This window comes from Apiotrichum porosum (assembly GCF_003942205.1).
Source record: "Apiotrichum porosum strain DSM 27194 chromosome Unknown scaffold_14, whole genome shotgun sequence".
NCBI classification, from domain to species: Eukaryota; Fungi; Basidiomycota; class Tremellomycetes; order Trichosporonales; family Trichosporonaceae; genus Apiotrichum; species Apiotrichum porosum.
In genome coordinates, this window is record NW_021167121.1 from 595129 (window position 1) to 616307 (window position 21179).

At 58.5% G+C, this 21179-nt stretch overlaps 7 protein-coding genes and 1 non-coding gene across 8 annotated transcripts; 3 read left to right on the top strand and 5 right to left on the bottom strand.

Annotated features, from left to right (window-relative positions):
- Positions 1-153: 153 nt before the first annotated feature.
- On the bottom strand, positions 154-2738 carry ORC1 (Origin recognition complex, subunit 1; the record flags this gene model as incomplete). The annotated part of the gene is made up of 5 exons (XM_028618719.1): positions 154-779; positions 820-986; positions 1062-1347; positions 1399-2170; positions 2208-2738. 5 exons carry the CDS (start codon positions 2736-2738, stop codon positions 154-156), a joined length of 2382 nt encoding a protein of 793 aa, XP_028473086.1.
- A 360-nt stretch (positions 2739-3098) lies between these two features.
- On the bottom strand, positions 3099-4108 carry EHS24_003013 (uncharacterized protein; the record flags this gene model as incomplete). The annotated part of the gene is made up of 3 exons (XM_028618720.1): positions 3099-3633; positions 3690-3792; positions 3856-4108. The coding sequence occupies 3 exons, from the start codon at positions 4106-4108 to the stop codon at positions 3099-3101; spliced, it is 891 nt and encodes a 296-aa protein (XP_028473087.1).
- Positions 4109-4610: 502 nt separating this feature from the next.
- PPH1 (Serine/threonine-protein phosphatase PP2A catalytic subunit) lies at positions 4611-6036 on the bottom strand (the record flags this gene model as incomplete). Its single annotated transcript, XM_028618721.1, has 4 exons — positions 4611-4619; positions 4676-5410; positions 5584-5667; positions 5944-6036. 4 exons carry the CDS (start codon positions 6034-6036, stop codon positions 4611-4613), a joined length of 921 nt encoding a protein of 306 aa, XP_028473088.1.
- Positions 6037-6761: 725 nt separating this feature from the next.
- Positions 6762-7382, top strand: EHS24_003015 (uncharacterized protein; the record flags this gene model as incomplete). The annotated part of the gene is made up of 1 exon (XM_028618722.1): positions 6762-7382. One exon carries the CDS (start codon positions 6762-6764, stop codon positions 7380-7382), a length of 621 nt encoding a protein of 206 aa, XP_028473089.1.
- A 248-nt stretch (positions 7383-7630) lies between these two features.
- On the bottom strand, positions 7631-12794 carry EHS24_003016 (uncharacterized protein; the record flags this gene model as incomplete). The annotated part of the gene is made up of 11 exons (XM_028618723.1): positions 7631-9294; positions 9335-10837; positions 10878-11057; positions 11098-11342; positions 11388-11697; positions 11743-12046; positions 12097-12106; positions 12155-12237; positions 12285-12295; positions 12334-12349; positions 12735-12794. The coding sequence occupies 11 exons, from the start codon at positions 12792-12794 to the stop codon at positions 7631-7633; spliced, it is 4386 nt and encodes a 1461-aa protein (XP_028473090.1).
- An 810-nt stretch (positions 12795-13604) lies between these two features.
- EHS24_003017 (uncharacterized protein) lies at positions 13605-15044 on the top strand (the record flags this gene model as incomplete). The annotated part of the gene is made up of 9 exons (XM_028618724.1): positions 13605-13848; positions 13891-13995; positions 14030-14081; positions 14116-14183; positions 14221-14442; positions 14482-14613; positions 14669-14687; positions 14739-14845; positions 14902-15044. The coding sequence occupies 9 exons, from the start codon at positions 13605-13607 to the stop codon at positions 15042-15044; spliced, it is 1092 nt and encodes a 363-aa protein (XP_028473091.1).
- A 641-nt stretch (positions 15045-15685) lies between these two features.
- Positions 15686-15766, top strand: EHS24_003018. The gene has a single exon. It is a non-coding gene; the product is annotated as a tRNA-Gly (tRNA).
- Positions 15767-16597: 831 nt separating this feature from the next.
- EHS24_003019 (uncharacterized protein) lies at positions 16598-18850 on the bottom strand (the record flags this gene model as incomplete). The annotated part of the gene is made up of 6 exons (XM_028618725.1): positions 16598-17262; positions 17316-17469; positions 17516-17693; positions 17730-18072; positions 18149-18267; positions 18306-18850. 6 exons carry the CDS (start codon positions 18848-18850, stop codon positions 16598-16600), a joined length of 2004 nt encoding a protein of 667 aa, XP_028473092.1.
- Between the last annotated feature and the right edge of the window lie 2329 nt (positions 18851-21179).

Here is a 21179-nt window from a genome sequence, read left to right on the forward strand (position 1 = left end):
CCACCCTGTTCGTTCTCCCTCCCTCCCCTACTCCTCAGTAGCCAGTAGTACTGTACTGTCTGCTTGAATGTGACGACCCTAATGACCTTTGCGCACACTGTCTTGCTCTCGTCTGCATGTACATGGGTGTTGCATTAAGAAAAAAAAATCCACCTACGTGCCGGCCAGTGCACGGCACCACTCCTCGCCTTCGTTCATGAGGACGCGCCCCACCTCTCCAATCTCCATGCCGAGCGCCAACCGCCTCTCGTCTGGCGCCTTGTACACGTCCGGAGCAGCCGTCAGCGCGTGCGTCGCGAGCAGGCTCGACCGGACGAGGTTGAGCTCTGCGTCACTGAGCAGGTCGTTGCTCTCGAGCAGGCTGCGCGTGAGCGCATCGTGGTCGGCGCGGACCGCGCGCCACGCAATCTCGGGCAGACCCTCGCGCCGGACACAACGGACGAGCGCGGCAAGCAGCATCTTTTGCTGTGGCGAGCACTGGCGGATGAACATGGCGACGGGGGACGACGACATGGCGTTGAGCACCGCGACCATGTCGCGCGCCGTCACGGCCCGCGGCGGGGTGTGTGTGAGGCCCACTTCGACGGCGCGGCGGCACGCGTCGAGCACGCGGCGCGCGTCGCCGTTCGTTCCGGCCATTTTTGTCGCGGCGAGCGCGATGGCGTCGGGAAGCAGGACCTTGTGGTCTGCCGTCGACAGCGGGTGGGCCACGAGGCGCGACTGCACAATCTCGATAAGGTTGGCGCGGTCATACGGCTGGAAGAGGAGTGTCTGGAGGCCTGCGCGCGGTTAGCTTGGGCCTTTATGGTTCCAACTTACCAAGACGAGACTTGATCTTGGCAGCGAGGTGCTGTGGCAGGTCCATGCGGTTGGCAATAGCAATGACAAAGAGCTGCGAGTCACGCATGGTCGGCCAGTTGAAAAAGTTGTACACCACGTCCTGCTTGGCCGTGAGGAGCTGGTCGAGTTCGTCCATGAGAACGACGCTGGGCGTAAGTACGACGACGTGGAGGAGGACAAAGTCCAGCTGCTGCAGCCGTGACCCTGCAGCTGACACTCACAAAGTATGTCCTCTCGGTCCGCGAACACCATGCACGCCGCCCGCTGTCGTCTTGCGGCCAAAATGCGCCTCGAGACCGCGCAGCGCCGTCTTGGCGCTCGTACCGCTTTGGCCCGAGATGGTCTCCCAAAGCACCGAGTACGCATGCTGTGGAGAAGGAATCTTGAGGCCGTTGATCTCGACATAGGAAAAGGGGGCAATCTCGCCGTCCTCAGCCTTGCGCTTGAGCTCCTTGACCACGGCGTGGACAGTTGCCGTCTTGCCTGTACCGGGGACACCTGCAATATCTGTGTCTGTCAGCTTTGGCATGAAAATCGCGCGGTGTCTAGCGGACGTACACAGGCAACCTCCACCGCCACTTTCGACACCCTCCTCGACGCGGGCGAGGACGTCGACAAACTCTTCCTCGCGACACGGCAGACTCTCGGGCGTGGCGCCGACGTGCAAGAGTCGCAGGGCGCGCTCGTATGGGTCGGCGGGCAGGTCCTCAATCTTCACGATACCGGGCAGGTGGGAAGCCGAGGCCTTGACGTGCGGTTGGCGGCGGCGGCGGTGAGTCGCGTCCGCCTTGTCTGCCTTGCCCTTCTTTTGGCGTTTACGGGGAGGAGGCTGTTGGCCTGGGACCTTGGGTTTGTTCTTGGATCCCTTGGGCCGTCCGCGCTTCCTGGGTGTGGCTTCGACTTGCTCCTCCTCCTCCTTGTCCTCGTCCTCGCCCTCGTCCTCGCCACTGCTGGCGTCCTCGTCCTCCCCCTCGCTCACTTCGGCCTCGCTACCGCTACCCTCGTCGTCGCTGTCGGGCGCCTCGCTGTCGTCCATGTCGGGCTCGGTGGGCACGATCCAGCCTTCGCCGGCGCGTCCACGGCCCTTCCACGCGTCAACGTCAATCTTCCACACGCGTCCACCCCGGGCTCCCTTGTCGTATGCGCGCGAGCACCAAAAGACATTGTCGAGGGGCACAGCCCAGCCCTTCCATTTCGTCTTGCGTTCTTCCTCCGGGAACTGCTCGCGGAACACGGCCTTGGAGTAGATCGGAATCGTCTTGACAAGTAGCTCCAGGGGCAGGTCGGTCGTGACGGGCCTGTTGGGGGAGGCGGCGAGGAGCACCTCGTTCTGATGTCAGTTTACTCTAGCTCACTAGCCAACTCACGTCCTCGAGCTTGAGGTTGCGCATGACGCCAGGCAAGTCCTGTCGACGTAGAAACCAGTGCACCTGTGCCATCTTGCGCATGGCAGGCACCTCGTCGTCCCCGTGTCCACTCTCACCCCCGCTCTCGCTCGCGTCCTCGTCCCTCTCCACGGGCTCGTCCCACAGCGCAGTGAGCATGCCGATGCCATCACTCCCGCCTTCGACAGTGACCACCACACCGTCTCCGAGGGCGAAGCGCGCCTCTTCGTCGGGCTTGACCTTCTTCTTCTTGGGCGTCAGAGCCCCCAACGGCGTCACCGACCCGCTGAGACTGAACGGGGTGCCAGGCGCGTTGGCGCTCTTGATCCGTGCAAACGAGTTGTAGTAGACGCGCTTGTCGTTGCTCGACGACGCAATGTTCTTGGCCGACGACGTCCAGCTGTAGCGGATGTTGACGTTGGGCCCGCCGCCGCCGCCGACAACGGACACCGACGGCGTAGAGACGGGCGTGAATACCTGCCCACGCGTCGAACGACGCGGTGTGACGGCCATTGTTGGTGGTGAGTGAGGTTTGTTGTTGAAACGCGTCACTTTGTCACCGACGCGAGAGGGAAATCAATAACGAAGACATGGACCTTTTAGCATTACGTAAGCTGTGGAGAGTTGCCGCTCGGTGCGCACTGAGTTCTGTTCTCGAGGGCTGCGTATGCACAACATCCTCGCACATTGGTACAGAGCAGAGCACAAGCACATGCCCAGTCACGCACAGCCTCACGGCAATGTCACGAAAATGCCGGACGGACGAGGGAACACGACACTCTTGGTGTGCTCGCTCCGGCCTCAAAGTGACACACACGGAGAGGTTGCATGCTATGAATGTGATAACCCAATCTATTTTGCTAGGCCAAGCTCCTACTTGGTCTCCTCCTTGGCCTCCACCTTCACCTCCTCCTTGGCTGCCTCGGGGTTGACCTTGGCCTTGACCTGCCACTTGCCGGTAAAGCTCATGGTGCGCTGAAAGACAATGGCCTCCTTGAGCTCGACCAGACGCTTGTTCGGCTTTCCGCGAGTCATGGTCGTGAGCGACTGGATGGTGTGGAAGCGCACAAGGACCTGGCAGATGGGCGCAGGAAGAAGCTGCTCGGCGGGAGCGTAACGGACTGAGATGAACTCGGGCGCGGTGAGGGTCTTGACGAGCGACCACTGTGCGTCACGGACATTCCGGGTGATGTTGAGGCCCTCGGCGAGCGCGGGACCGATGGCGATACGCTTCAGCTCGGCGACGTCGCCCTCCGCCTGGGCACGCTGGAAAGAGCTGTAAAGGCCGGGAAACTCGGTGAGGTACTGGGCAGCTGCCTGCCTCCACTTGAGTTGCGTCATGTATTGCTTCATGCGGCCGTGGACCATGCCAGTCGCCATCCACGGGTTAACAAGGGCATGGTACAGCCTGGGAGCGGGGAATTAGCACACTCCCTTGGTCAAACCACCGGCCATACGACTCACGAGTCGCCAGACGTAGCATGGCGCTGCAGCCGCAACTTGAGAACAGTGGTCCAGTACTTGGGAAGCAGCCATTTGTATTGGAATGGGGGTTCGATGTGGGAGTCTGTGAGAGGCGATGGTGTTAGCCACCGACATGTCGGGCCTCATAGGCGAGTGCAAGACTTACCAAACACGAAGTCGGTGTACAAGGTTGACGTGTCCATGTTGACGGGCATGCGCGTGCTAGAACGTTCGGCCTCCTGCTGCGATACTTTCTTTGCCTCCTCCGTGGCGGCCTGGAACGAGCCCTTCTGGGACGGCTTCTTCGTCTTCGCGGAGGTGCTGGCAAAGCGAACAAAGGCAGCAGGCGCGACCGCGGGGTGGAAGGGGGTCGCCACGAAGCGCGACGTGCTGGCCAGCAGGCCCGGGCGGAAAGACATTATTGGGTATATGTGTGTGGAGTCGGAATGCGAGTCCAAAGACAAACGGCCATCTAGCGAAGACGATCTCGCTCGCCGTCCCCCGACTTTTGGAGCCGGAGGCAATCGCGCATCCACAAAATCATATTACGTAAAAAATAATGCTGCTGCCATTGACTACATCTCTTATGCAGACTACTGTAATCGGGGTATAGAGGCCGTTTCAAAACACTGTGCGCACATATGCACGGCATGGAGGACGGCCAAGTCTACGGGGGCATCACTGTCTTTTTTTTCTTCTTCTTCATGGACGGGAAACCTGGTACACGAGCCCCGGTACAGCCTCTACGGTCCGTCCACAGACCGAGACTCGGTAAACTAATGGAATGATGGTCGAGGCTGGTCGAGATAGAGAATAACGGGCGGGGAGGGGGCGGGGGGGGGGGGGGGGGGGAGAAACAGAGACTGGTCGGAAAGGGATCTTGCTTGTTTGACTCGTATTCTAAGTGATGCGAGATGCAGTTTACAGGAACTTTGGGATTATGGGTCAGCACTTTTGTTGTGTCAACAACACTGTGTAGAACTCACGTAGTCTGGCGGCCTGCGCGAGACGAGGGGCTCGCCAGCGCGCGGCGCAGGGTCGAACTGGAGGAAGGTGTACTTGAGCGCATCGTCGACCTCGAGGATGGCTGCCTGGTTACCACAGCGGTAGCAGTAGTTGGGAGCCGAGAAGATGGTGACAACGTTGCGCTCCTGCGACCACGAGAAGCCCTCCATGACAAGCTGGTGTGCACGGGCAACAAGAGTGAGGCCGTTGTTGTGGTTGAACGCCTCGGAAATGTCCTGGCCGAAAGTGTAACCCGCGCCTCGGGGGGAGATACCCCAACCGCAACGGTCATCGGGGTCGGACCAAAGAAGGTCACACATAGGACCCTCGTGGGGCACCTCCTGGATACGGTCGATCGAGCGAATGTGGTCGAGGGTGTCAATCGACGGCGAAAGACCACCGTGGAGACAGAAGATCTGGTTGTCGATAAGAGCGGTGAGGGGGAGGTAGTCGAACAGGTCGGTGAAGTACTTCCACACGTTGGCGTTGCCGTACTTGCGGAGACACTCGTCGTAGAAACCGTACACCTGGGTGATCTGGCGCGACTCGTGGTTACCACGCAGAATAGTCACACGGTCACGGTAACGCAGCTTGAGTGCCACAAGAAGCGTCACCGTCTCCACCGAGTAGTAGCCACGGTCAACGTAGTCACCCATGAACAGGTAGTTGGTGTCGGGCGAGTTGCCACCGATGCGGAACAGCTCGGACAGGTCGTGCTGATCGCGTCAACATTGGAACAGTCAAGACACATAGATTAGCGCCAAGGGTACACCGTGGAGCGCATATCTGCACACGCGCGGCATGCATGGAGGCTCAGTGCGCGTGCGTGCGCGACAAGTTTGGCTCTCTGCTCGCTCCACCCAAGGCCAATCCAAACCACGCCACTCACAAACTGGCCGTGAATGTCACCGCACACCGTCACGGGGCAGCGGACGGGCTGCACGTTGGACTCCTCCATAAGGACCTCGCGGGCCTGTGAAAGTGTTAGCGAGAGAACTCGGACATAGATGACGGTTGAAGAGCAGGTGGGGGCGAGGGGAGATGGCACCGTTGGCACGGGACGCGAGCGCGTAACTGGCATGGTGATGACAATCACAGCAGCGCGGTGCGCGCTCGCGATATCAACTCGCGTCGCGCAACCAGCACCCGTCCTTTGTCATTTGGCAGATAGACGACACTGGTGACGCGCGTTGCAGTTGTTGTCCTACCAACCCGCCTCCCCGCCTGGTGCAACCCCAAGCTGACGCACCTTGTCGCAGAGCTTCTTGACCTCGGTTTCACTGAGGGGCTTGCACTGCATGAGCTGGGCAACCCAGCCGTCGACCTCGTCGTTGGAAGACATGTTGGGCCGACACGACGCGGATGCGGGAGTGTGTGTGGTGGAAGTGAAGGGGGTAGGGGGGGATAAGGGGAGCGAAGGTAATTGAGTAAACGGATCCGTTGGGTACTGGCGCGTTCCTTTTCTCTCTACGCCGTGTTCGTTATGCGTGTTCTACGCTGTGTGCGCAGAAAAGGCGATGACCGGCAGGTGTAAGGGGGGGGGGGGGGGGGGGGGGGATTGAGGCAGTGGTGGTGGTGGGGAGTCTATACCCGTCTCTAGGTGTGTGATGGAGAGGAGGTGACCAAGAGAACAACTGTGCTGGCAGTCTCCCGTCCCGGGGCGTTGGCTGGCGGGGCTGGCGGTGTGTGGTGGGTGAGCGAGCGCGCGCGGCGGTGGGTTGTGGGCAGAGCGGGAGCAAAATGCCTGGAACGGCCTCTCACCACCAGCGCCAGCGCCCAGCCGCTGGCGATCGCACGCACCACACCACACCAGACCCCACGCGCGCTCCATATTCCCGCTATTTCCGCCAGAGTGGCACACCCTTCACACGCGTCGATCGCCCACCGCCGTTGTCGATCCGGCTCTGTGTGACGTAATGCACTCGGCACGTCTACCGCAACCGTGTGTGTGTGTGTGTGTGTGTGTGTTTAGACTCCAGTCTCTCTCTCGACCTCTCGCCTGTCACAACACACCATGGCGAGCCGAGACGTGTTGCGTCTCTCCAACACTTGAAACATCCATGATCCATGAAGCGCGTTCTCGCTTCACCTACAGCACCTGGACGTGCCTCCATGTACCGCGTCCAGGCCAGCAGGCGCATGACCACCACACAGCCGACGCGGGCACTGAGGCCCAGCGTTCCCGTCCCCGTTGCAGCATCGTCGCCACTGTCCCTTCCTCGAGCCTCACCGTCTTCCTCCACCTCTTCCACCTCGTTCTCATCACCCCCGGGACCCAAGGGGTGGGTTGAGCCAGCATCGGACGTCGTGGACGAAGTGGACCCGCAACAGGTCCACTTTGTCCTCCACGCGCCAACCGTGGCGGCGGCGGTCGGTGCAATCCTGACGTTTACCGCCGGCGTGCTCTTCTGGCTGGACGGAGAGCTCAAGGACCTGAAGCAAGAGGTGAGGAAATTCCCAGACGAGGCTGTATACTGGCCCCCTCCCCCACTCACGCTGCTGCTGTGGCGGCTGACGGCCAAGATTGACGACAAGTTCAGACGCCTCGACACCAAAATTGACCACCGCACCGAGATGCTGCGGACCGACATGCTGCAGATGGCACTGCACCTAAACGTGCCGCCACGAGTGCGCGAGCAGGACAACAACATGTCTACTACTGCGGAGAGCGCCAAAACAACCCCTTGACGGGTCCTGTAGTTGTAGTGGTTAGTAGAGAGACTCATGTACCACATATGTACCACACACAACTCGACACGATTCACAGCTACATGATGCTCGTGGCGTTGCATACATTTACTACTGTAGTGCAGCTAGCTTCTTCACAATGCCTGTAATATTCGCAAGATGCCCGTTCCGCCCCGCTCTCTCTTCTTCTTCTTACACACTTGTGAACACTGTCGACCTGTCTTTTGTTAAGAAAAAAAAAGTGGTGTTTATGCCTGAGCTGGGGCAGGAGCAGGAGCAGGAGCAGGAGCAGCGGCGGGGGCAGCGCCAGCGGAACCGGCGGCAGCTCCTCCTTGAGCCGCGCCGCCACGTCCCCGTCCACCCCGCCCGCCACGACCACCCCGTCCTCCGCGGCCGCGACCAGCGGGGGCACCGTTAACGTGTCCACCGTTGGCGTGTCCGTTCTGGGGCGGCAGAGCGCGGTGGGCCTGCGTCGGCGACACGGGCTTAATGTGCGGGGTCTTGGCAACGTGTTGCCTGGGAAGGGCCTGCTGCTGCTGGCCCACGAGGGCGGTGGCAAGACGATCGCGGTGGTTGAGGTTCGGCGCCGGTGCAGCCTGGGGGCGGATACCCTTGGCGGCGTTGCCGTACTGCATGGCACCGGCTTGCTGGGCAGGGTAGCGCTGGCGCTGAGGGTTCTGCATAATCTGCACGGGCTTGTTGCTTGGGATGGACGGACGGTAGTTGTTGGGCGCAACGACGGGACGAGGACCGATCTGAGGACGGAACGGTTGGGCTTGGCCGAGAGGCTTGGGTGCAGTCTCAGCGCCAACAGCAAACTGCGGGCGGGTGAGGTTCAGACACGACGAGAACGGCACAGTCGAGCCACGGTAGTCGGAGCAGCGGCCAGAGAGGGTCTCGCCACCCATGAAGGGGACGTCCCAGACGACGTCAATGTCACGAGTGCCGAGACCGACAACGACACCCTTCATCGAAAGGGGAACACCACCGGCAGCGGCGTCCTGGACCATGATGACACGGTCGCCGAGGAAGAACTTTTGGCCCTGCAGGCGGTAGATGGCGTGCGAGGGCTTGAGGACAGCCTGGCGGGGAATGCCGTTGATGACGGCGCGCTTGATGGACTCTTGCGTCTTCCTCTCACGGATGTGGTTGGCCATCAACTCGATCTGGCCAACCGTCTCCTTCTCGAGCTGCTCGGCAAACAGGGAGACGGGCTCGAGGTCGGTGACACCGTTGGTCTTGAGCCACTTGTGCATGTCCTTGATAACCTGGTCGGGGTTCTCGGCGTTCGGGCACAGTTCAGCCGACGAGACAATGTCGCCGCCGCGCGAGTCGAGGTGCCTAAACGGCTCAGGGAAGGCAGCCTTGTACTGCTCAAGCAGCTGGGCACACTTCTCGGAGAACTCCCAGTTACGGTCGGCCTTGCGAGAATAACCGAGAACCTTCAGACCCTTGGACTCAAACTTGAGCGACAGGCCAATGTTGGTCTTCTGGCCACCACTGGTGAAGGCGACCATGAGCGACGAGGTGATGCGCGAGAGCCCAAGCGGCGAGATACCCAGGCGCCTAGCGAGGGCGTGGGAAGCGTAGTAGTGGCCCGCAGGGCGGGTCTGGACAAGGCGCGTAAACTCGCGAGTCTCGTTGACCTCGCCAGGGAAGTAGGCGAGGCTGATGTTGAGCGTCTTCTCGGTGGTGGCGGTAACCTGGGCGGCAACACCGTAGGCCATGCTACCGAGGAAGAAGACCTTTTCGCCCTGGGGGAACTCCTGCTCCATGGGAGGCGCATCCTTTTCAAGGAAGCGCTCGTCCTCGAACGTGACCTGGTGAACGGACATTTGCAAGGCTTGGGTAAGCTCCTTGTCCGGTCCCTCGTAGTCCTTGACAAGAGCACCAGTGTCGAGACGCTTGAGGCCTATGGTTGTCAGCAAAAGGTCGTCCTACTCCAAGCTCACCCTTGAGAGGCAGAATGTGAACGACAACGTCCACGTTGCCGATCTGGACACCGTAACGTTTCGAGTAGTGGTGCTCGAGCCTGTCGGCCTCCTTCTTCCACCTGATGGCGGCAAACCCGTCACCGTGAGGGTTGGACACGATCTTGGTCGAGTTGCCCACACGTTGAAGCTCGTACCTGAACATGTCGTCCGAAACGGCAACAACAATACCCTCGTGCAGGTAAGGCCACGAATGGAAGGTGCGCTGGCCGACGAGGCGCTTGGCAACCTCAGCGGTGCTGTTCTTGTCGTGCTTGGCATCGACAGTGATGACCATCGACTGGTTCTTGCTGTCCTGCTGGAAGACATTGACGCTGTGGAAACCCAGAGTGCCGTGGTATGGCAAAGTGGCCAGCGAAGGGAAGCCGGCAAGCGCCGCGGCACCGAGGTGGACGCCGTCCATGAGGCCAAGAACCAGCTCCATGCCGTCCTTGAGGGTAGGCATGATGAACGGGCTTGCGTCGCAGTGGCAGGCGACAAGGTCGGGGAAGAAGCCGGCCAGCGACGACGGGTAACTGGTCTCGTTGGACTCGTCGTACACAAATTGGACGGGCAGGTTGCCTGACGAGTTGCGCTTCTTCTCCTCGGGGGTCAACCCGTTTTCACGTGTGGCCATTGTACGGAGCAGGCGCTCCTCGTTGATGAACGGAATCTTGACGACAGCCTCCCAGTCAGCCTTCTTGCCGTTCATGTCGAGGTCGAAGTTCTTGGGGTAGAAGTCGATGATTGGCGAGGTCTCTTGGGTCATGAGGTCCCGGTATGTGGAAGGGACGTGCTCCATGGAGTCGGCAGGAAGGACACCCATGAGCTGCTGGAAGGGCAGGAAAGGCTTGCCAAGCTCGAAGGGGAACTTCCAGGCCGCGAAGTCCTTAATGTCCGAGATCTTGGGGGCGTAGTGGTAGTCATAGAACCAGCCCCACGACGATACACCCTTGTAGTAGTAGTTGAGGACCCACTGGAGACCCTCGACGTAGCGGTAGATGAGAGGGTGCATCTCCTCGGGGACGTCCCAGTTGATGTCCATCTTCTCCTTGTAGTAGGAGCGCTTCCATTCGGCCATCTTCTGCGCAACCTTCTCTTCGAACGACTCCTCAAAGTCCTCGAGCGCATTGTCGACAACCTTGGCCTTGTCGTATTTGCCAAACACGCGCTGAATGGCAATGTTCCCCTCGGGGTCCTCTTCAGACTCCCATTCGCCCTCATCCTCCTCGTCCTCGCCATGGCTGTCCTCGCTGACACCGTCCATGTTGAAGCTGAGGACAATGAGGGGCTGCCCGTAGTCGTCGACTTCGTCCCAGGTGCAAAGCAGGTGGAGCGAGTCGGCAAGCTCCTGGATGAACCGCCTGTCGCGGGCAGGGAAGGTGTTGACAATGGCCAAACGGTCCTCGGCCTTGGGGCGAGACTGGTGCTTGGTCACAAAGGTCTTGATCTGGTCAAGGAGCTTCTTCTGGTCCTTGGTAATGACTGTGACTTGTCAGCTACCGCATTGGGTCCCATGACTCACTAAGCTTGCCACGCTTGCGGGCCTTCTCGAGGGCAGCAATCTCCTTCTCCTGCTTGCCCTTGTGCCAGTTGGCATCGGCAAACTCCTGCTCAAAGTTGTCCCTCTCAAAGTCGGCAAGCTTGTTGAGCATAATCTGGAGACGCGGCAGCGAAATGGTGCCGTGCTCGTTGAGGTAGCCGCCTGACGTCAGCCTTGGTGTTGCTTTCACATGTAAACATACCCATTTCAGCGAGGTTCTCCTTGTAGATCTTCCAAATCAGTTCAAGGGCACCCTCGTTGATGTGAAGTCCTGGGAGGTTGGGAAGGAAGTCGTTTCCGACAAAGATCGACATAAGGATAAAGTCGTCGATGATTCGCTCGAGGTCGTACTCGAATGGAAGAGTGTGGGCGACGGACGAGAACTCGAGGTCGAGGTACTCGCGCATGAGAGACAGGTGGAGTAGGAACATGTTCTGGTTGGCAAGACTGTACCCATCAGCTTCCTGGAGTGCAGTTGGTAAATTGACTCACCCAGTGGACTTCTTCGACTTCCTGCCAAAAGTCACTTCCTCGCGGAGGAGGCAGAAGTGGGGGTCATGGCTGAGCAGACCCAGCATCATCAAATCGGCATCGAGGCCGTAGAGGCAGTGGCGAGTGTTGGGGTTGTAGTCCGGCTGAGCCTTGCTCATGCGGATGAATTCTTGGATCTTGTGCTCGCCTTCTCCGGGAACGTCATGGCCGCTGAAGATGACCTTGACGTTGCGCCACTCGGCGTCTTCGGAGATACGCTTGCGCACATAGTACTTGAGGTGCTCGGAAAGACGAGCCATAAATGGTGTTCCTGTGTATTGTCAACATGTGAACTTGCAGAACGTTGGAGACATACCAGGCGTGATACAGTTGGAGTCGAACGCCTTCTCGTCGGGGAGCTTCTCTCCCTTGCGCTCGGCGGCTTCACGCTGCTCGCGAGCGTCACGGGCCGTACGGAAACGACGGGAGCGTTGTTGGTTCATCTTGGCGCGCGGGGCGACACCGTCAATGGCCATGTAAAAGATCTTCTTAGGCTTGATCTTGGTAAACAGGAAATCAATGTACGCAAAAATGGCGAGGATCATTTGCTCCTCGGTGATGCGGAAATGGGGGTCGTTCTCGGACGAAGGGGGATGCGAACAGTTGTGGATGATACCGTTCTGCGCAAATCAGTTGGTGCCAGCGGGTATCAACTGTTGAATGAGCGCACCATATCCAGGCTGGGGTCATATCAGCGGGCAATCCTTGCCAACAAGCACGCTACTCACTAGAGGTTGTCAAATGTTGGGATCGAGTTGGGGGTGATCAATTGAGAGGTGAGGGGGTACCTCTCAGAGATCCACCTGAAGAACTAGAAACATTAGCATTTGGGACGCGTCCCAGCGGCGAAAGACCAACCTTAGGGACACCTGCGTTGTCAGCTCTGTTCAATGCAGCGGACACTCACCCATGATGGACAGTAGCTACAATAGCGTTACAAGCACAAGGGATGAAGAGAACTTGATTCGTTGGGATGTATTTGTTGGATGTGCTATGAGAAACGTTGGTGGACGCGTGTGTAATGTTGAGACAATGCCTGTGCCTGCTTGCGATGCTGTGAGGATATCGCGGGCGGGCGGGTATCACAGATAAAGGACTGGAAGTACTGGTAGGCGCTTCGCACGGCCAGCGGCGGGGGTAGGAAGAGGGGTAGGTGGGAGGTTGGTAGAAAGGTGTTGGGAGTTGGCTGGAACGGGCGACTCGAATGGATGATGATGGCACACCTCACGCCCCGCACGCGGCGCCGCGAGTGGCAATTTGGTCCCGCTCATTTGACGGAGATGCGACGGATGCCCGCAACAAACTCACCTTCTTGTCATATCTTGCCATATCTTCCTCTTTCTTTTTCTCTTTAGCCTTGGACGTCATGGCATGAGCTATGTTTATTGGTACCGCTGTAAAAGAACCCATAAAAAGCCATGCTGAAGTACCACAACGACATGTGGCGCCGACAACATCTAGAGGCGCCGTTAGGGAAGAAACGCATCACCATTGAAAAATTCAAACAGAACGACTCATGCCCGCGTAGTCAGATGACCAGCACGGCGAGGAAGGATAGCTGTTGGTATACTGGTACTGGGTCATGCAGCTTTCCTCACCACTATGCCAGAGGCGATGGCCTGCTCCCTGCTCGATTGTGGCGGTCACCGGTCAACCGAGGTGTCCTGACTCCAATCTTACCTCAGCAATCAAACTGGTGGCTCGTGGAGTCAGACCAGGTGAACAAGAGAACCAATGCAATCGTATTCTATGGACCTTGTATCACAGATGGAGCCGAGAGGGGCCTCATCTCTGTGGCTGAGAGGGGAGGGAGTGCCGACAAGCGGGGATGGTGGTCTAAGCAGGCTGGGGTAAGCTCAGGCACATGTCCGTTGGAAGTGCATCTTGAGGCACCCCACAGACCGCTGGGGTGAACACCCTGTCTCCCAACTTGCCGTACATGACTCTACTGTCACGTCAGTAGCATATCTCGGGAAGCTGATACATCGCCCCCGGCTCTCCAGTGTCCAGGCACCCCACCTCAACACCTGAGCACCCCTCGATAGTGGTTTCGCATCGCCTCTGCCAAGCCTTGAAGAAGAGCACCCGATTTCGATTTGGCTCGTGACACATTGTATAAAGTCATGGAAGGGGTCCGGTTCTTGGTCCACTATACTCACTATACTCACTCCCGCGATCATGAGGCTGGCACTAGGATTCCTCGCGGTCTCTGCCGTTGGGACGTTTGCTCAGAACAGCACCTCGGAGTCCTCCTCAACTTCCGCCACAAGTGTAGCTTCGGCGATCAGTTCGACAGTTGCACCAGCGGCGAGCAGCTCGGCTGCGACAACCAATTACACTCAGATCTTCCTCGATAATCACAACACGTATATGGGCATTGCCCATGGGTCTTCGTTCATGTTCCCCAAATCAGGCGACTACAGTGAGTGTTTCCGAACCGTGCGGCCATTGTAACACTTTACAGTCACCTTGAACGGATCGCACGAGGTACAAGTGGAGCCGGTGGACGACATGACCACTCTCATGTTAATTTCTTCCACGACGCCGACCGTTACGCTCAACAGCTCTAGTAAGCCGGCTGTTTTGTATGAGCTGACAACTAGTTCCCAACGGAACGTCCACAATTAGCTTCAGCTACAGCTCCTTCCCGCACGAGTGAGTATTCCCGTCGTCGCGTGGCTGACCTCAGCCTCGGACCCAGCACTGGACACTACTTTATGTTGTCCACCTCTGGAAACTGTACCTCGCTTGATCGCTGTGAGTCTACAGGTACAGCTGTCGCGACTGACGCCAGGCATCTACGCCGTCTCCGACTTGTTCGAGATCAAAGCGGGCGATGACAGCGAGTCGTACTCCCCTTCGGAACCCACTTCCACTTATAGCCCCCCTTCCCAGCCGACTACAACAGTTAGCGTCAACGCTACCGCTCAGCCACGCTACGCGACGTACGAAGCTGCCAAGGCCAATGCCTCCTCCTCAGGAATGGAGATTACTTTCCCTGTCGCTGGAGATTACTGTGAGTGTGCGCATAATCCTGTGGTACTGACAGAACTAGGGGTGGTGGGTGAATACAACGTTGTTGCCAACACTCCCTTGGACAACAAGACCTTGGCGTATCAACTATACAACCTGAACATGTCGTCAACTTTGACCCTCAATGGCATAGGAGTGTCAGGCCACAACCTTAGTAAGTAACTCATGTCCTCCTCTGCTGACAGTAGCCGGGAACGCCACGAGCACAGTCTTTCCCATTCCTTACATGTGCGTCCCAAAACATAACTACAAGTAACGACGACTGATTGCTTCTCACAGGCCGTATTACTCCGCACCTTACCTGGCCATGGGTCAAACCTACTACGTGATGGTTCGGGAAACAGAGTGTGACAGATACGGCAGTGGTGAAAACGACGTCAATTGCGGTGAGGAGACTCTTACTGTACAGCACACTGACATGCAGTCACGTCCAACGTTCTAGCGGTATCCGACCTGTTCTCTATCGAGCCGGTTGGCACGAAACCCCTCCGTACTTACCAGCGAAGCTCCGCCGGGAGAACAGGATGGAACGGGCACATGATTGTCCCTACGGTTGTGGCAATGGCACTCGTCTTTGTGCTCTAGAGTAGTCCACACATTAGTGCCTGCCCTTCCACATACATGCCAAAGTTACTCCCACATTGTGTTGGAGATGCAGCAGCAGCCGGTCTGAGAGAAGGAGCGTGCGTCAAGCCAGGGATTAGGGTTCCGCCACAGCCGCCACAACTAACCTCCTTCGTAATAAGTGTCCCAGAACCTCCCATATCTATAAACTATACCTCTCAACCCTTTATAAAGTCACCCGGCGCGCGAACAGTCAGTCCACTATCCCCAAAACGGGGATGTCGTCTAGTGGTAAGACACAGACTTCGCATCTCCTCCCCTCGTCCTTGGACGGATGGTGAGGCCATGAGACTGTCTGTAACCGGTGTTCGATTCACCGCATCTCCAGTTTTTGCTACTCTGGACACATCTATGACACCTGGGAAGGTGTGGAAGGCGTTCCTAACTCACCCAACTCGCGGACAGTCGTTTGAGAAGGTGAATATGAGCTGTTGACGGAGGAGGACACGAAAATCGCCGAGTGCCACTTTCAAGTTTCTTCTCCACATTCCGACCTAGTTTTTTGCCCTCTTTACACCTGCTACACCTTCTCTGCCTCTACGCTTTCCCTGAGGCTCCCAAGGCCGGCGAGCGGCGACAGGGCAATGGCGAGCAACATCAAAACACCGTTGGTGAAACGGTATCATGCGTCGTTGCCAAGTGCAACCCTCGACGCGGCAGGGGTTCGACTCCCTTACGGTGTATCCTGGCCTCTTCTGAGCTCGCCAGAGGTCTTTCCTTTTGATATCAAAGGCATTAACACGTCTACCGAGTAGCAGGGATGGCTGAGAAGCAGAAAAGTTGGTTTGGAGGGCAGTAAGGCCCTGTCAGACCCCCAAGTTTGACCAAACTCGACAACGGCAACGACCTTCCTCGAGGCTCGGTCGGCTCGCCAGCGCATGTGCAGTGCTCTTCCATGTCGATACAGATTCTCCGAGATGGCTGAAGGTGTATCCCAGTGGGCCACGCGCTGAGCATACCCACTGGCCTCTGGGCTGGCGGTTGACAGCCTGACGGGTCTCCAACATGCAAACTGCGGCTGAACGCGGGCGGGTGTGTGCTATGTTTCACCCTCAAAGCCACCGTTCATGCATGTCGGCGGTTACGTCCACCATTGTCTTGGCCCTGTCCACATCCACAGCACTGCTGCGGGCTGATTCTAGGCAAAAGGGCAAGGAATGCTGGGGCGAGAGTGAAACCGAGTGAAATCCGCAGTACTGTACTGTACCTAGGTACGGTACCCCGACTACGAGCCCGATAAATCTAGGAAAATACGGTAAAATACCCCTCTCCGTGGTCCTCCTGTCAGAGTCCGTCTGCCGACCAGAGGCACATACTAACATTCATAAAACATTTACGTAGATGGACAAAGTTGCCCTAAACCCTATAGCGTGGCACGCCACAGCGGCATTATCACGGATGTCGACTACAAAGCTCTCTCTCTCTCTCTGTCTCACACACACACGCGCCCATCGTCCTCTCCCCAACTTGCTCCACTCTCGGTTCACCGCAACGGTTGGGGGTCCAGAACGAACCTAGCGCTTTTCCAGGCTTCCGCGAGGCGTGGCCCAGTCCTCATTACCCGTGCCTGTGCTGGTCGCGTACGAGGGGCGGCGGTCGTCGACCTCGCCAGCAGCGGCACCAGCGGCACCAGCACCAGCACCAGCACCAACACCAGCCGAGCTCGATCCCGCAGCAGAGGAGCCAGCCCATTCGGGGCGGTACGAAGGCGGGATGAGCTCCACGCCTCCGGCGTCCTCCTCCTGGGCGAACACGCGCGACGGGATGGCCGCGGCAATGGGGGCGGGCGCGCGCGAGGCTCCCACAGACGAAGGGCCGCCCGGAGCAGCGACCTGCGTCTGGCCCATTTCACGCATCGGCTGCGACTTTTCGTTACCATACACGCCAGCAGCAGCGGCTCCGGCAGCGCCTGCAGCGCCAGCAGCGGCGTAGTGCGAGCCATTGCTCTCGCGACCGGGGCTGAGCATGGAGGGGGTGATGCCGCCAACAGCGCTGCTGGCCATGATGTCGCTGGAGGCGTATCCAGAGGACGTGGGGTAGCCGGCGGACGACGAGACCTGGCCGACCGAGCCGCGGTTGGCCATCGGACCAGCATTGCCGACGAGAAGGGGCGCGCCGGCATAGTCCTGCTGAGGGAAGTATCCGCCAGGGTTGTTGTTGGACACTTGCTGGGTCATAGCTAAGTATGGTCAGCAAAAACGCCACAAACGATAGGGTGTTTTTGGGGCTCACGCTTCGCCGACATGTTCTGTTGCACATAAGGAGACGTGACGGCCGACTCGTCAATCTCGAAAGTAGCAGGCCCCTGCTCGCGGCTCTTCGAGCGACGACGGCAGAAGAAGAAGAGGGCTGCCGCGATTGCCGCGAGGGCAACGACACCGCCAACCTGGAACTCGTCAGCTGTCTCTCAAAGAACGCCAGAAACAACTTACAACACCGCCAGCAATGGCGCCCGTGTTGCTGCTCTTCTTGGTAACGGCAGCGGTCGATGACGCTGCGTCTCCTCCGGTCGTAGTGCTGTTACCAGTAGCATCGGTTCCGTTGGTGCCACTGCTAATGCCCAAACCTCCAGTCGAGGTACCGTTGTTGCTGTTGTCCGAGCGACCACCCCTGGCTGTCAGCTGGTTTAGGACCGGGCCAACTTACTGGTTATAGTTGAAAAAATCGACCGAGTAGAGACTAATCTTGTCATTGTTCATCGCCGTCAAGCCAGAGCCAACGGTGTCGGAGAAGATTGTCACGTTGTACTCGAGCGTGGGGTCGAGGGGAACGTAGTACAGCCTGGCGGATTGGATCCACGGGTCGTACTGGTTCATGACGGAGACCTGAGAATAAACAGGCGTGGGCTCCACCTTGAAGTCGATGAGTCCGAGGTCAGGCCCGACGGTGCCGTTGATCATAATGTACGAGGTATTGAGGGGCACGTTGAACCGCAGAATGGCGCCGTTTGTGCCAATGGCCGTGCTGTAGGGGTAGGCGGTCTGATCACCTGAAACGAGCTGTCAGTGCCGTGCTGTGCTGTGCGGTGCGGAGCTGCGCCCGTGATGCCAGGCTCGACCACCCACCTCCGCCTCCGACCTCAGTCTGAACGGTCCAGTTGCCAGCGTAGGCAAAGATGTCCGTGTTGAGCGAGTTGCCGACGATGAGTGGGTGAATGTCTCCGAAGACTTGCTCGGCATCAGAGCTCTCCATTAGCACTGTTCACCTCTGGTCTGAGCTTACACAGTGGTCAACGCGGCCGTTGTGTAGGTGACTCCTTCGAACAGCAATGTTCCGGCGACGATCCCAAGGTAGGCGATGTGGTTGCCCCAGTCCAAGCCTTCTTGGTATGTAAAGATTGATTCGTTGACGCCATTGCCGGGGACGTTGGTCGGCGACTGGTTGTCGACCCAGAACAACAGTGGCGCCTTGACAGTTGTCGAGTCCGGGATGGCGGTTCCCCACAGGTAAATGGCAGTACCAGTGAAGGGGATGGCAACGATTGGATACTGGTTCACGCTGGTGTTTCCAGGGGGGTTGGCGACGGCCTGAGCCGTACCTTGGCCAACCTCATTGATCTGGTACGAGTCCCATGACGAATTGGTGTACTGCATGTACCAGTACGACCCGTTGAAGCGTTGGTCAAGGGCATCCGGGCCGTACTGGATTGCTGGAGAGTCTGCGTTCAAACTGACATTGAAATAGGCGTTGGGGGTGAACGCGGCAAGCGCCGTGGGGGTGAGCGAGAGCGCCGCCAACGCCGCGGCTTTGGCCAGCCCGTGCAGCATGTTGTGGGGCTCAGAGGGGTTTGGGGGTGTTGCTTGATGTGTCGCCGTGAGGCCGTCAAGAGGTGTGGTCGTGAAGGAAGAGTGTGCTAGTGTGCGAGTGTGCGTTCACAAAAGGGGGATGAGGGAAATGGAAGGGGAGAAGACGATCCATCAGGCTGGCTTCTTGCATATCTACGACAGTCGGTGCACGCCCTGCACCCAACACACAATGAACGAGGAACACACACACCACAGGTGTGATTCTTGCACTGATAGGCACAGAGGCGAGGCGAGCAAGCCGCGCACTGCCCCAGCCAGCTCCCAATCCTCCACATCACACAGGCAGTGGAGCTCTTGGGCTCTGGCGCTCTGGAGCGCTCTGGAGCGAGCAACGACTGTTCAGGACGGTGATATGCGGTGCGACAGACGGATGCGGGCGGCGCGAGAACGGCAGAACAGCAACACCGCGGAGCAAAAGGCCCAAAAGGCTCAACAGGCTCTCCCAGGCTCAAACGTTTTGGCGTCCGCGCCATCCGCGGTAGACCTGTTTTGCCTGGGCTGCGCTGCCCCGCTGCTGCCGTCTCAACACGCATTTTACGCATCATTAGGTTCTGAGCTTTTGTCCAGGCCGTCCCTCGATACATTATTGCCGCCTCTATCGGTTGGGTGTTGTCCCCCGGCTGTGCCATGTACGCCGCTCATTTGCGGAATGCAACAGAAGCGGCAGGCCATGACGCCCAAAGGGCCAGCACCCGAAGGCACCCGTGGCCCGTGGCGGGTCCCCTCAAGCACATCCCCGTTCCGCGCTCAACGTCAAGCAATCAACTAGGATTACGTTGCTTCAACTCACACACCACCCAGTTTTCAGAGGATCAGAGACAGATATACAGGCTGCAACCCCTGTTCAATAAACCTACGAATATTGACGCTGACAGGAGTACCTAACCACGACCTCCGGTACCTCGGTGGAAGTGAATGAAGAACGGTATGAGACAGCCGGCAATAGGCACAGCTTGCCCTTTGAGTCAATGGGGGCCGAGCCAGGACTGGCGGTATGAGAGAGAGAGAGGAAGCTAGAGCCAGCGGCGGCAAGCCGTCGCCGTCTCTCCCCGTCTCTGGCTGTATGTGGTGCTGGCTGGGACAGAGTGACAGTGACATGACGCGGGATCCCTTGGTTATGGAGGTGCGTCGCCTTCCCCCCCCCCCCCTATCGATCCTGAGCTGGTCCTGACACCTCCCGCACAAGCCGCGCAGGATGGCCGTTCCAAGATGCAGGATGTGGATTGCTGGCACTGGGGACCCACCGAGAACGTTGTGGCTTGACACACACACACACAGCCGACGGAGACTCAACAAACGATCACAGCCCAACACGGCGCCCACCCACGGCCACCACACGCCACCAGCAGCACGTTTTCACCTCCAGCGGCCAGCACCAGACCCCAAGGTCCACAAGTCCACAGGTCCACAGCCCCCTCCGCCCCAGCGCGCCAGGTCAGTCACTCGCGATCAGAAAGACGCACAGCTCTCCAGCCTTGCCGTTGCCCAGCCCCGCTGGTCCGTTTTCTGTACATGACATCGCCTCTCATGCCTCAGGCATCAATGTATCATGGTTCAATGAGAAGCATAAATCCCCCTTTTGTCAATCTGCACCGCCCACAGCCTGTGATACCCCGGCCCGACCACTGCTGCGTTTGAGACGTGCCCTGCACGACCTCTTTCGGTTCGCTGTGCCGCCTGTGCTTTGTGGCGTATGGCCGGTGGTGGCTTCTTGCTGGGCTGCGGCCACACCGGTGTTGCGTTTGCATACTCACAGTGCTAGCGTATACTAGCGTCTGCTTGGCGGGAAATAAGCACTGGGTTGCTCCGAGGGTCCGACACGCCGCAACGAGGGGAGGGACACAAATGCACAAATCCCGTTACAAAAAGGAAGGCGGCGTGTGCGCATCGAACCTTCGGAATCAAATGGCTCAGCCCCCCAGGAACAACGTAGAAAGTGGTAACGGGCGCGCGGGGCGCAAAGTGCCTACGTAATTGGAAAGGATTACATAACAATAAAGATTACATAAAAGGAAAGATTACCTAACGTTTTAGGCTTACATAATCCGACGCTTTGGCGCTTGCCGCCGCGCGTAGCCGCCACGGCTGCGCCGTGGCGGGGGCTTTCGGGTCCGAGAGCATGTGTTCATATTTTGGTGGTGCGTGCCTGGCGCTTGTAGCCGATGGAGACCCCGCATCTCATCGCAGCCGATAGCCCTCGAGTCGAGGGGCCTTCGTCAGCAACACGCAGGTACACAGGGGTGGATCTGTGCTGTCGTTTAAATATCGCTTGCTTTCATCTTTTCACTCT